Genomic DNA, 12,148 nt, shown 5'->3' with positions numbered 1-12,148 from the left:
TCTCTTTATTCAATTATTGCCAGATTGATTTAGGAATAAGCCTTTTTTATTTTTTTAAATACTAAGTATTTTAAGACACATACGGAAAGGTCTTAAAGAAACTGACAGTGGTGTATATCCAAAATAGTCTAACTTTGGGATATACAACACATGCTTTAAACTTCTTTAACTCACACTCATTTTCCGATGTGAGATTAACCCACTGTTTTTTCTTTTGTGAATACTAAGTATTTTAATATACACACAGGGAGAGTGGAGTTTAATAAATGATTTTCCACTTTTGTCTACTTTTTTATTGTCTAGAAAATGGAAATAAATAACGGAGGTATATAGATATTTCAAATTAAAATCATTTCATAAATTTGGAACTTTAATTAATAAAATTAAAAACTTGAGACCTAATCTTAAATATGGTAGAAACTCTTGGTCTTAATTTTATGCATTCCTCTAAAAAGAATAAATAAGATTATCTATAAATGCAAAAATCATTTGAATGGATTAAATTATAGAAGACTTAATAGTAAGATCTACGTTTACAAGTCTCAAAAGCCAAGGACATGACAATCGTGAACCCTCACATTATAAATTTTTATTTTGTATTAGGGGATATACAACACCCATTGTGATACAAAATACCACCTCCCTCATTATTCATTAGCATCCTGTCATAGGCTTTGAATTAGTAGATTGTTAATCTGTTATGACAGTAAAGAGAAATTCCTTTGGACCAAAGGATTAAAGTCTTTATCCAAAAGACTTGTTAAAAACATTGATGTAAAAATGAAACACTTGGAGTAGGTTGGGGTTTCTAAACCTTTTCAAACCTTATGATAGACAGAGAGAAAGGAAAAAAAGAGGAGCCACATAATAAAGCTTTTGATAACTTGGCCTTTTGAAAAACATAAAAAGTGAAAAAAAATTTCAAATAGGTGGAAAGAGGAAAATCATAAGCATGTGTGTCTATATATATATATATATATATATAGGGTTGGGTTCAAGTTACACCTGGTGTAACTCTAAGCAATATTACACCATCCAATAACTTGTTATAAAATTCATATTTTGAGAATCCCGCCATTGAATTACATGTTCTATATATTCTTAACATGCATGCTAATGTTCATACCAATTAGATATAATTTACCATTCAATCCATAAATTCATCTTTTGTACATTATTTTAAATTACAAAAACTTGAATTCAAACAATTGATTGATGACATGACCATTGATCTTTGATCATCTTTAAATTTTGCAAGTATGAAGAATATATGGAGATAATGTAATCTAACGGTAAATTTGTCAAAATTTGCATCTAATTAAAAAATATTGAGTGGTGTAAAATTGCTTAAAGTTATACTAAGTGTAACTTGAACCCCACCTCTCTCTCTCTCTCTCTCTGTACACACACAGGGGCAGAGCTATGTTATAGGGTTGGGGGGGGGGGGGGGCATGGCCCCCCCAAAATTAATTTTTTTAATATATATATTATTTTAATGTTTTTGAAATTTAGTATACAAAAATTAAAGTTGGCTCCTCCAAATATTTGAATTAATTCAATGATGCTCTTAAAAAAATAATTGGTCTAATAGTTATAGAGATATATTATATTTTTCACAATTCTAGTTTTTTATTGTAAAATATGCTCTTATATCTGTTAAATATTTGAGAAAGTTTGGCACAAAACATGTTTGAATCTATCTTTTTTCAATCTGTTATGTGGCAATTAACAAATTACTGACTCATTAAAAAAAATCTTGTCACTAAAATTACACATGAAATGTCTCTTTAGTTGCCACACAATTGGTTAAAGCAAGATAGTTTCAAATTTTTTTGGAGAATAACTTATTCCTCTAAGTTTTGGATCATTCATATTTTTGAAAATTTCATTAATTCAATTGAAAGATTTTTTTACAATTTGATAATTTGTATTGAAAATGAAATTTTTGAAGAATTTCACTATGAAAATGATAAAAATGAATTTTATTTTATGAAAAATTGCTTCAAACATAATTTTGATTGAAAATACTAAGTTTTTTTTTTTTTTTTTTTTTTGTGTGCATATATATAACTTATCAAATAAAAAAGTGTGTGTGTATATATGATAAAAAAGAGTGTGTGTGGGAGTTGTCTTGATAAATATATTAGTGCCACAACTTTGCCCCTCAAACAAAAATTTTTGCCTCTGCCCATGTATATTTATAAAGCAAGGTGGAATTAATCAAATTGTGCATATTAAATTATTTGATTTCATTATCCTGAAATGGCAATAGAGAAAGAGAGGAGGCTAGGGCCAAGAGTTAAGTAACTTGTTATATGATTAGTAAGTGCCAGTATGTTTTTTACTATGAGAGTATGAGTAAGTTTTTTTAAAGTTATTTTTATTTAAATAAAAAAGTTGTCCGAAAAGAATTTCAGATTTGACCCACGGGAGAAAGAAAGAAAAAGTTAGTTTGTTATGTTAATAAGTAACATTAAGAGAATATATAATAAACCATAATTAGTTATGTGGGGCCCGGCCCAAAATAATGGGCTAGTTAAATACGGGCCCGTTCGAGAAGCATCGTGTCCGAGGAGAAGTCATAACCAAAACATTATTCAAGCCCAACTGCGGTAAAAGAAACCTGTTCGAGGAGTAACACCTCCTCGGACACTACGAAGTCCAGACCAAGAGCTCGCCCCAACCACTGCAGTTCATCCTCCAAGCATATAAAAAAGAATAAAACTCAAAATATCTCATGGAAAGCTGCCACCACCACATTAAATGTGTCACAACTACCCTCTTGGCCGCATTAATGAGGAAAAGACTCCTGAACAGTACTACTTTGGCCACTGCAACTCACAAGGGAGTGATAAGGGTGTCTGATAGGACAGGTGCTCAAGTGGGGGCTTAGATGATCAACAAGTGTAAGGTTCAGATAAGAAGGAAAGAGCTATATAATGTAGTAGAGTCCCTCAAAGAAGAGGACGGAGAAATGTATTATCTGTACCCAGAAAATATAATCTTCTGTGAGACATCCATTCTTGTGTTTTTGTTTTTGCAATGACGTTGTCCATGCATCAGACCGACTAAGTTCACTGAGGCTAAGTTCTTTGACCCATCCTCTACAAAGATTTATTGTGTGTTGTACCTTGGGCCAAGGCCTGATCAGTAGGATTTGGACCAGGAAAATCGTGCAACTACAATTGGCGCCGTCTGTGAGAAGAACTAGGGCATCAACTAGCACAACGGTCGAGTATGGCAGAACTAGGCCCACACCAGGAGAATCCTCACCAGGCTAACTCCTAACAGACACAATCCGCCGAGTCCCAGAGGCAAAATAACCCCACCAACCCAGGCGGCAGGGGGAATCGTGAGGGAAGTGTGCATACTATCCGGACGAGCCAGAGCCACACTCAGATAGGTAGTCACGTGTCCCAGAGGCGAAATAGTCATCAGGCCATGCAGCGAGAGATAGATAACCTGAAAAGGAAGTTACGACGTGTGCGGCGAAAACGATCTCCCTCTGACTCAGACGAGTCTTCTAATGCGGAGGATGCGAGTTACCGACAGAGGTCAAGGACCCCCCCAAGTGAAACCTTTTCCTACGAAAGGGAACCACGCCCTGTACGGAAGTATGAGAACCCATCCAGTAAGGGTTCGGGGAACGATGTTATGAAGAAGGCGCTGGACCAGGTTTCAAGGTCACCCTTCACGTATAGAATTGAAGGGGCTAAGTTGCCTCGACGCTTCAACCAACCGGCGCTCGCCATCTATAACGGCCGAGCAGACCCGGTAGAGCATGTGAGTCAGTTTAACCAGAAAATGGCAATCTACTCGCAAAATGAAGCCCTAATGTGCAAAATCTTCCCATCCAGCTTGGGATCAATGGCGATGAGGTGGTTTAACAGCCTGAAGACAAATTCCATAGGCTCATACAAGCAGCTTACTCAGGCTTTCTGCTCCCGTTTTATCACCAACACTAGAGTCCCTCAACCCCTTAGTTCCCTATTGTCCTTATCCATGCACGAAGGAGAAACCCTGAAAGCATACTCGGATAGATATTGGGAGGTGTATAACGACTTAGATGACAACCATGATGATGTTGCTATCAGCACGTTCAAAAGTGGCCTTCCCACCGTGCATGGCTTAAGGAAATCCCTCACTGGTAAACTAGTTGCCGACGTTCATCAGTTGATGGATAGGATCGACAAGTACAAAAGGGTGGAGGAAGATCAGCTGCAAGGAAGGGGAAAGGAGAAGGTCATCCCCCCCAAAGCAAATGACTTTAGGTCGGAACGGTATAACCCTAGCCAGCCGAGGAGAGATTTTTCGCGACAGGCTGGACAGAGCCACCCACAAACAGTGAATGCCGTGTTCAGGGAGCCAGTACAACAGGTGCTGGAGAAAGTAAGGAACGAGCCCTATTTTAGATGGCCAGGAAAGATGGCCGGAGACCCTTCCAAACGTAACCAGGACCTGTACTGTCACTACCATCAGGACCATGGGCATACCACTGAGGACTGCAGGAATCTATGGAATCACCTAGATCAGTTGGTCCGAGAAGGGAAGTTACGTCACCTTCTGCACCCCTCGAGCGGCCATCCCGGTCAAGCAATACAAGAGTCTCGAAAGGATGTGTCCTTAAGACCCCCCACCGGAACGATACATGTCATCCTCACTACACCAGGAAGAACTGGGCCACCCATCCCCAGGGTACTGGCTGTTGATCGGCTCCCCTCCGAGGACAGGCATAGGGAACCCAAAAGGTCAAAAAAGCGAAGCTCGTTGATACTGGGATTCTCGGACGAGGATAAGAGAGGAACTATTCAACCTCACGACGATGCCTTGGTGGTTACGTTAAGAATTGGAGGCTTCGATGTGAAAAGGGTGTTAGTAGACTCGGGAAGTGCGGTAGAGATAATGCACCCTGATCTATACAAGGGGCTGAACCTGAAGCCGGAAGATTTGGCAGCTTATGATTCCCCCCTTCTCAGCTTCGAAGGGAGGATTGTTACACCAAAAGGGCAGATCCGACTACCCGTGCAAACTAGGTCGGAGGTGGTGGAGGTAAATTTTATCGTGGTCGACGCTTACTCACCCTACACTGCAATAGTTGCCAGGCCATGGATCCACGCCCTAGAAGCCGTATCCTCCACACTCCACCAAAAAGTAAAATACCCATCCAGAGGACAAGTAGAAGAGATCCGAGGAGATCAGGCCGTAGCCAGGAAGTGTATGGTTGCCGCCATCTTACATCGGCCCGATGCCGAGTCCTCGGCCCCACAGAGCTTATAGCAACCAGCCTCCTCGGCCAGGCAAGGGGACGGGCTAGCCGAGGAGATAAGGTGTGAAAGTTTAGATAAGATCGCTGTCAACAACGACCCGGAGAAGTTTTTTCAGGTCGGCTCTGAGTTGCCTTCTCAAGAAAAAGAGGAACTGGTCAGATTTCTCAGAGGAAATGTCGACGTGTTTGCATGGGACGCCTACGACGCCCCGGGAGTTGATCCTAGCCTTATTTGTCACCACCTGAACGTCAACCCCTCTTCCACTCCGAAGAAGCAGCCACCCCGACGCCCTTCAAAGGAACATGCTAGTGTCGTAAGAGACGAGGTGGCAAAACTGAAAAAAGCAGGGGCTATTAAAGAGGTCTTTTACCCCGAATGGTTGGCAAACACGGTGGTGGTAAGGAAGAAGACAGGGAAGTGGAGGGTCTGCGTGGACTTCACAGACCTGAACAAGGCGTGCCCAAAGGACCCATTCCACCTACCCCGAATCGACAGGTTGGTGGATGCAACTGTGGGTCACCCTCGGATGAGCTTCCTGGACGCCTTCTAGGGCTATCATCAGATCCCCCTTGCGCTAGAAGACCAAGAGAAGACGGCTTTCATGACGCCCATCGGAAATTATCACTATAAGGTGATGCCGTTTGGACTGAAGAACGCAGGCTCAACCTACCAAAGGATGATGACCCGGATGTTCGAGCCACAGCTGGGCAAGATCATTGAGGTTTACATAGACGATATGGTTGTAAAGAGTAAAAGGGTGTCCGAGCACGTGAAAGACCTCGAAAAAATCTTCGCTATCTTAAGGGAACACCGGTTGCGGTTGAATGCTTCCAAATGTTCATTCGGGGTCGGGTCGGGGAGATTTTTAGGGTACATGGTAACCCACAGGGGAATAGAAGTGAGCCCCGATCAAATCAAAGCAATAAACAGCCTACAGGCTCCTCGGAACTTGAAGGAAGTGCAGAAGCTCACTGGTATGATTGCAGCATTAAACCGGTTCATATCGCGGTCAGCGGATCGATGTCGACCTTTTTACCTCCTGATAAATAAGTGGAAAGGGTTTGAATGGTCGGAGGATTGTGTTCTGGCTTTCCAGCAGCTTAAGGAATACCTGTCACGACCACCTATCATGTCCAGCCCTAAGGCAGACGAGGTGTTGTTTGCATACATCGCTGTAGCTCCCCATGCTGTAAGCCTGGTACTGATACGGGATGATAATGGGGTGCAGCGACCGGTTTACTATGTGAGCAAATCATTACATGAGGCCGAGGTGCGATACCTACCTCTAGAAAAGGCAATTCTGGCGGTAGTACATGCCACCCGGAAGCTCCCTCATTACTTTCAGGCGCATACGGTCATCGTTCTAACTCAGCTTCCCCTTCGAGCAGTGCTTCGAAGCGCTGACTACAAAGGAAGGATCGCTATGTGGAGTGCGCTTTTGGGGGCCTTTGATATTAAATATATGCCCAGATCCTCCATCAAAGGTCAGGTCCTCGCAGACTTGGTAGCGGAGTTTGCTGAACCCTCTATAGAAACAATATCCGAGAAGAAAGACATGGATGGAAAATCGGTTGGTGTAATTTCAGCAGGGGGGACCTTGCATTGGAAGGTCCACGTGGATGGTGCGATCAACCAGAGAGGATCTGGAATTGGGATAGTTTTAATATCACCGGACGGTGCCGCCATTGAAAAATCACTGAGGCTCGGATTTTCGGCTACGAATAATGAAGCCGAATACGAGGCCTTACTTTGAGGGATGACAATGGTTCAAAGATTGAACGGAAGAGTAATAGAAGCATTCTCGGACTCCAGGTTGGTCGTCGGACAAGTGATGGGTGAGTTGGAAGCCAGAGATGCTAGGATGCAAGAGTATCTAGGACAAGTCAAACGCCTACAGACGAGTTTTGAGTCATTCAATCTGACGCACATTTCCAAGAGTGTAAACACCCATGCAGACTCGCTGGCCACTCTTGCCACGTTCTCGGCGCATAATTTGCCACGAATGATCCTTGTTGAAGATCTAGTCCAGGCAAGTCCCATCAGCAGAAACCCAACCCAAGTCCATCAGATCAGACAGAGTCCCAGCTGGATGGATCCCATAAAGAACTTCCTCCAAAACGACATATTACCAGAGGAAAAACTAGAGGCAGAGAAGATACATAGGAATGCTCCTCGGTTCTGGCTATCAGAGGACCACAAACTATATCGGCGCTCCTACTCTGGACCGTACCTACTCTGCGTACATCCAGAGGAATCCGAGTCTCTACTTGAAGAGTTACACGAGGGAATTTGTGGAAGTCACACCGGAGGAAGGTCGCTGGCGCACAGGGCACTCACCCAAGGATACTAGTGGCCGAACATGCAAAGAGAGGCCCAAGAATACGCTAAAAAGTGCGATCAGTGCCAAAGATTTGCCCCGAATATCCACCAGCCCGGAGGGGTTCTCAACCCACTCTCTAGCCCATGGCCGTTCGCACAATGGGGTCTTGATATTGTCGGACCTTTCCCCAAAGCCGCGGGGAACAAGCGATACATAATAGTCGGGACCGATTGCTTCACTAAATGGGTGGAGGCTGAACCTTTGGCCAACATTAGGGACGTGGATGCCCAGAAATTCATCTGGAAGAACATCATCACCCACTTCGGAACTCCACGTACACTTATTTCCGACAATGGTCTTCAATTCAACAGTAAGAGCTTTAGGGAGTATTGCCGCGAGTTTGGGATCATTAACCGATATTCCACCCCCGCTTACCCCCAAGGAAATAGGCAAGTCGAGGCCGTGAACAATGTCATAGTGAACGGATTGAAGAAAAGACTAGATGAGGCAAAGAGGAGATGGGTAGAAAAGCTCCCGCACGTCTTATGGACCTATCGGACAACGCCGCGACGCTCAACCGGTGAGACCCCCTTTTCGATGACTTATGGGGCTGAAGCCGTGCTACCAGTCGAGAACAACTTTCCCACACTGAGGTCTAACTCGTTTACCCCAGACGGTAACGACGAGTTATTGGGAAGAAGTCTAGACCTAGCCGAGGAAAGAAGGGAAAAAGCAACGATTCATATGGCCTATTATCACCAAAAGCTGAGACAAGGGTATGTTGCCAATGTTAAACTGCGACCTCTAGGTCCGGGTGATCTCGTGATGAGGAAGATTCTCGGCAGCGCAAAAAACCCCTCTTGGGGCAAGTTGGGGCCCAATTGGGAAGGACCATACCGTTTCACATCCGTGGCCGGATAGGCGCCTACTACCTAGAAGATTTGGATGAAAAAACTGTACCTCGACCAGGGAATGTAAATAACCTCAGAAGATATTATTATTAATGAAAATGGCTTAGCCCATGTTTTGTTTCATGATTATCCTCTGCCTACTGGTCTATTTACGACTATTCATAATTTTAAACAGAACCTAAGTCCTGCATGGCTCCTCGGACCATGGACTTAGGGGAAATTATTACTCATGACAACTTATACAAGTTTTAAACAGAATCTAAGTCCTGCATGGATCCTCGGACCACAGACTTAAGGGAAATTATTACTTATGGCGACTATTCATAGTTTTAAACAGAACCTAAGTCCTGCATGGCTCCTCGGACCACAGACTTAGGGGAAATTATTACTCATGACAACTTATACAAGTTTTAAACAGAACCTAAGTCCTGCATGGATCCTCGGACCACAAACTTAGGGGAAATTATTACTTATGGCGACTATTCATAGTTTTAAACAGAACCTAAGTCCTGCATGGCTCCTCGGACCACAGACTTAGGGGAAATTATTACTCATGACAACTTATACAAGTTTTAAACAGAACCTAAGTCCTGCATGGATCCTCGGACCACAGACTTAGGGGAAATTATTACTTATGGCGACTATTCATAGTTTTAAACAGAACCTAAGTCCTGCATGGCTCCTCGGACCACAGACTTAGGGGAAATTATTACTCATGACAACTTATACAAGTTTTAAACAGAACCTAAGTTCTGCATGGATCCTCAGACCACAGACTTAGGGGAAATTATTACTTATGGCGACTATTCATAGTTTTAAACAGAACCTAAGTCCTGCATGGCTCCTCGAACCACAGACTTAGGGGAAATTATTACTCATGACAACTTATACAAGTTTTAAACAGAACCTAAGTCCTGCATGGCTCCTCGGACCACAGACTTAGGGGAAATTATTACTTATGACAATTTGGAAAACTATTACCTAAGGGAAATCATTTTAAGGCGTGCGCGCAGTCTAGCACGATTGCAACCCTCATTCAAATTCGCTACATGACATCCTCTTCACCTTGACCGTTTATATCATTACTAGTGTTAAATAAAGGGATGGTACCAGCATAAATCCATAAAAACAAAGGAAACATTCTATATTAATACTCCGAGATCAATACAAAAAGAGAGGTCCTTACAAGAGAACACCAAAAACAGGACAACTCTCATTTAAAAATAAATAAATAAATAATAAAAAAAAAAACTGAAAGCCTAAGTGCTAAGCCTTAGCAGGGGGATCCTTCTTCTGCTCTAGCTGAGGAGGAGGAACGTCGGAGATAGAGTCAACAGCGGGATCTTTCGCCTTGTCAGGCACGGGGACGGCATCAGGCACCGCCAAATCCTGCTCAGAGGCTGCTTGGACGCCGTCAGGATTCTCTCGGATCTCCTAAGGGTAGAAAACATTCTCAGGCAGTCTTAGCGCCGAATCCGCAGGAACTCCTGTAGCATCAAGGGCCTGAGCCCATGAGATGCTGCAGTAGTCCCTACACACCTCGGGGATCTCCTCGGATAGCTTGGCCTCCGTTTCTTGGACCCCGAGCTGGCGAGAAGCATTCTTTTCAGCCTCTGTGGCCTCTCGGATCAGCTGAGCCTCCTCTTTGACCCGCCGCAGCTCATCCTCGACTTTTTGCAGAGCAGTCTTGAGATCCAGCACTGCCTGCTTCTCGGTGGCAAGGTTGATCTGGGTTGAGTATAGCTCTTTGCGCTGGTCCTCCGCCTGGGTCTCAGCACTTTTCAAACCAGCCTCTACACTTTTGCGTCGTTTCTCCGACTCCTTGAACTTCTCTGTGAGTTCAAGGTGATCGTGCTTGAGGGACCCCAAGGCTTTCTCCATCTCCGTCCGAGACTGGGTCTCAGCCTCAGCCCGACTGCGATTATCACGACAAAATTCCTCAGCCACAAATACCTGCTGAGTAATCTGCGAACGAAACAAGATTGGTTTAGAATTTAACAGGGTTAAATAAATTAATAAAACAGTAAAAGGATTACTTACCATCGCAAGATCCCTTTTGAGGGATAGGAAAATCTCGGGCTGAGAGAACCGCCTATAGGCTTCCATATCCCGAGGAAGGAGTAGGGGTTGCTCCAAGGCATCAGCCACGTACCCTGCTCGGCCCCGGTTGTACTCTCGGATCGACGAATTGTAGGGAATGGCAACCCCATCTAGCTCCAACTTGGGGCCCCATGTACGCGTGGTAGCGCGCACCTCAGCACGGTTCTCCTTGTCCCGGCTCTCCGAGGAGTTTGCCCTCTTACTCCTCTGTCCCTTAGTAGCCTTTTGCTGCTTAACAGGTCGGGAAGCCAGTTTACCCTCCTCAGGAATGTCAGCCTGCCTCTTCTTTTTTAGGTCAAGGTTAACCTTGAGGCCAGGGTCAGTAGGGACCTGAGGGGCGATTGGAGGAGGGTCCTGGGTTTGTGCCTTGGCAGGCGCCTTTGAGGACTGACCCTTTCCTCGGCTGGACACCAATTCTCGCAAAGACTTTCTCATATCACCTACTTCTCCGTTCGAGGAGTCGACCGAGCAGGTTATTATGATTGGACCGCCAGCCACGGAATTGCGGTTTTGCTCTCCTTCAGGATCAGAAAGCTCAACCACGGGGTCTTGCTGAACCTCCTCCTCAAAATAAAACTCGTCTATCTCTTCCTCAAGGGAAAGACGAGATGATTCGGTTTGCCCCCCAACCGGAACAGCAACGCCAGGCTCGTCTGGCGGAGGTAGTTGCTCTGCTTGATAGGGATCTCGAACGCCGGGTAGTACGACTGATGGAAGATCACGTTGAGCTAGGAACCCGGTCTTAGACACGTCAATCCTAGCCAACCTTGGACTGCCAGCCCTTATGGCGTGACCGATAGCTTGGAAAGAGCGGCTTAGAGGTTGATAGCCCAGAACCAGATGAGCCGCACGTAACTGTCCGTCTTCAGTAACGTAAATTTCCGACCTCAGAAGGAAGTTTAGTGCCGGCACATTCACGAAGTTTAGCCGAGGAGCGACATGAACTTTATCTGCAAACGTCGAAGAGAAGTGGGATTAGTTCATAAAATTCTCCAATTGTAAAGAAAGCGAGAAAAATAACCCCCCAATACTAAACCCTTTCCCAAAAAGGATTGGCCCTAAAGACGTCGCACCTGGGATTCCTGCTCGAGTCGAACAATGAATACCATCGAACCACTCCTCCGAAGCAATAAGGAAATCATTTTTCACGGTCTTATTGGATATTGGAAGGCAAGAGATCAATCTAACAACCTCGGATCGGGATTTTACATAATACCCTCCGCTCTCGAGGCGGTGACACTCGTACAGATAAACCACATCGTGCCAAGTAAGGCCTAGATTCATCCGCTCGTCTAAGACATCTACACAGCCTAGTATCTTAAACATATTTGGGGCACACTGATGCGACGTCAACCTATGGTTGAACAGGTGTTCCCTTGTAATCCTACGCATGGGAAGTGTCATCCCTCCCTCTATGAAAGCAATCTGGGGGATAACAACTTCTCTCTCGCCTCTATCTGTCAATACTTCTTCAAGAGGATAGTACTGCAGCCCCACCCCCGGGGGAATGTGGTATTTTGCCCTAAAGGCCTCCATAGCGGCCAGAGTAT

At 44.4% G+C, this 12,148-nt stretch overlaps 1 protein-coding gene across 1 annotated transcript; it reads right to left on the bottom strand.

Moving 5' to 3' along the window:
- Positions 1 to 9,764: 9,764 nt before the first annotated feature.
- LOC126691339 (uncharacterized) lies at positions 9,765 to 11,033 on the bottom strand. The gene is made up of 3 exons (XM_050386391.1): positions 10,736 to 11,033; positions 10,119 to 10,330; positions 9,765 to 9,932 (listed from the first exon to the last, which is right to left on the bottom strand). Exons 1-3 carry the CDS (start codon positions 11,031 to 11,033, stop codon positions 9,765 to 9,767), a joined length of 678 nt encoding a protein of 225 aa, XP_050242348.1.
- Between the last annotated feature and the right edge of the window lie 1,115 nt (positions 11,034 to 12,148).

This window comes from Quercus robur, chromosome 7 (assembly GCF_932294415.1).
Source record: "Quercus robur chromosome 7, dhQueRobu3.1, whole genome shotgun sequence".
Lineage (NCBI taxonomy): Eukaryota > Viridiplantae > Streptophyta > Magnoliopsida > Fagales > Fagaceae > Quercus > Quercus robur.
The sequence above is the reverse complement of the archived record's forward strand: the minus strand, read 5'-3'. Positions and strand labels throughout refer to the sequence as shown.

Coding starts and splice junctions, on each gene's coding strand:
- LOC126691339 (XM_050386391.1), bottom strand. CDS start 11,033: ATGAGAAAGTCTTTGCGAGAATTGGTGTCCAGCCGAGGAAAGGGTCAG. Junction 10,331..10,735: donor TGAGGTGCGCGCTACCACGC/GTACATGGGGCC, acceptor TTGAACTCACAG/AGAAGTTCAAGGAGTCGGAG. Junction 9,933..10,118: donor AGGCTCAGCTGATCCGAGAG/GCCACAGAGGCT, acceptor TTCTACCCTTAG/GAGATCCGAGAGAATCCTGA.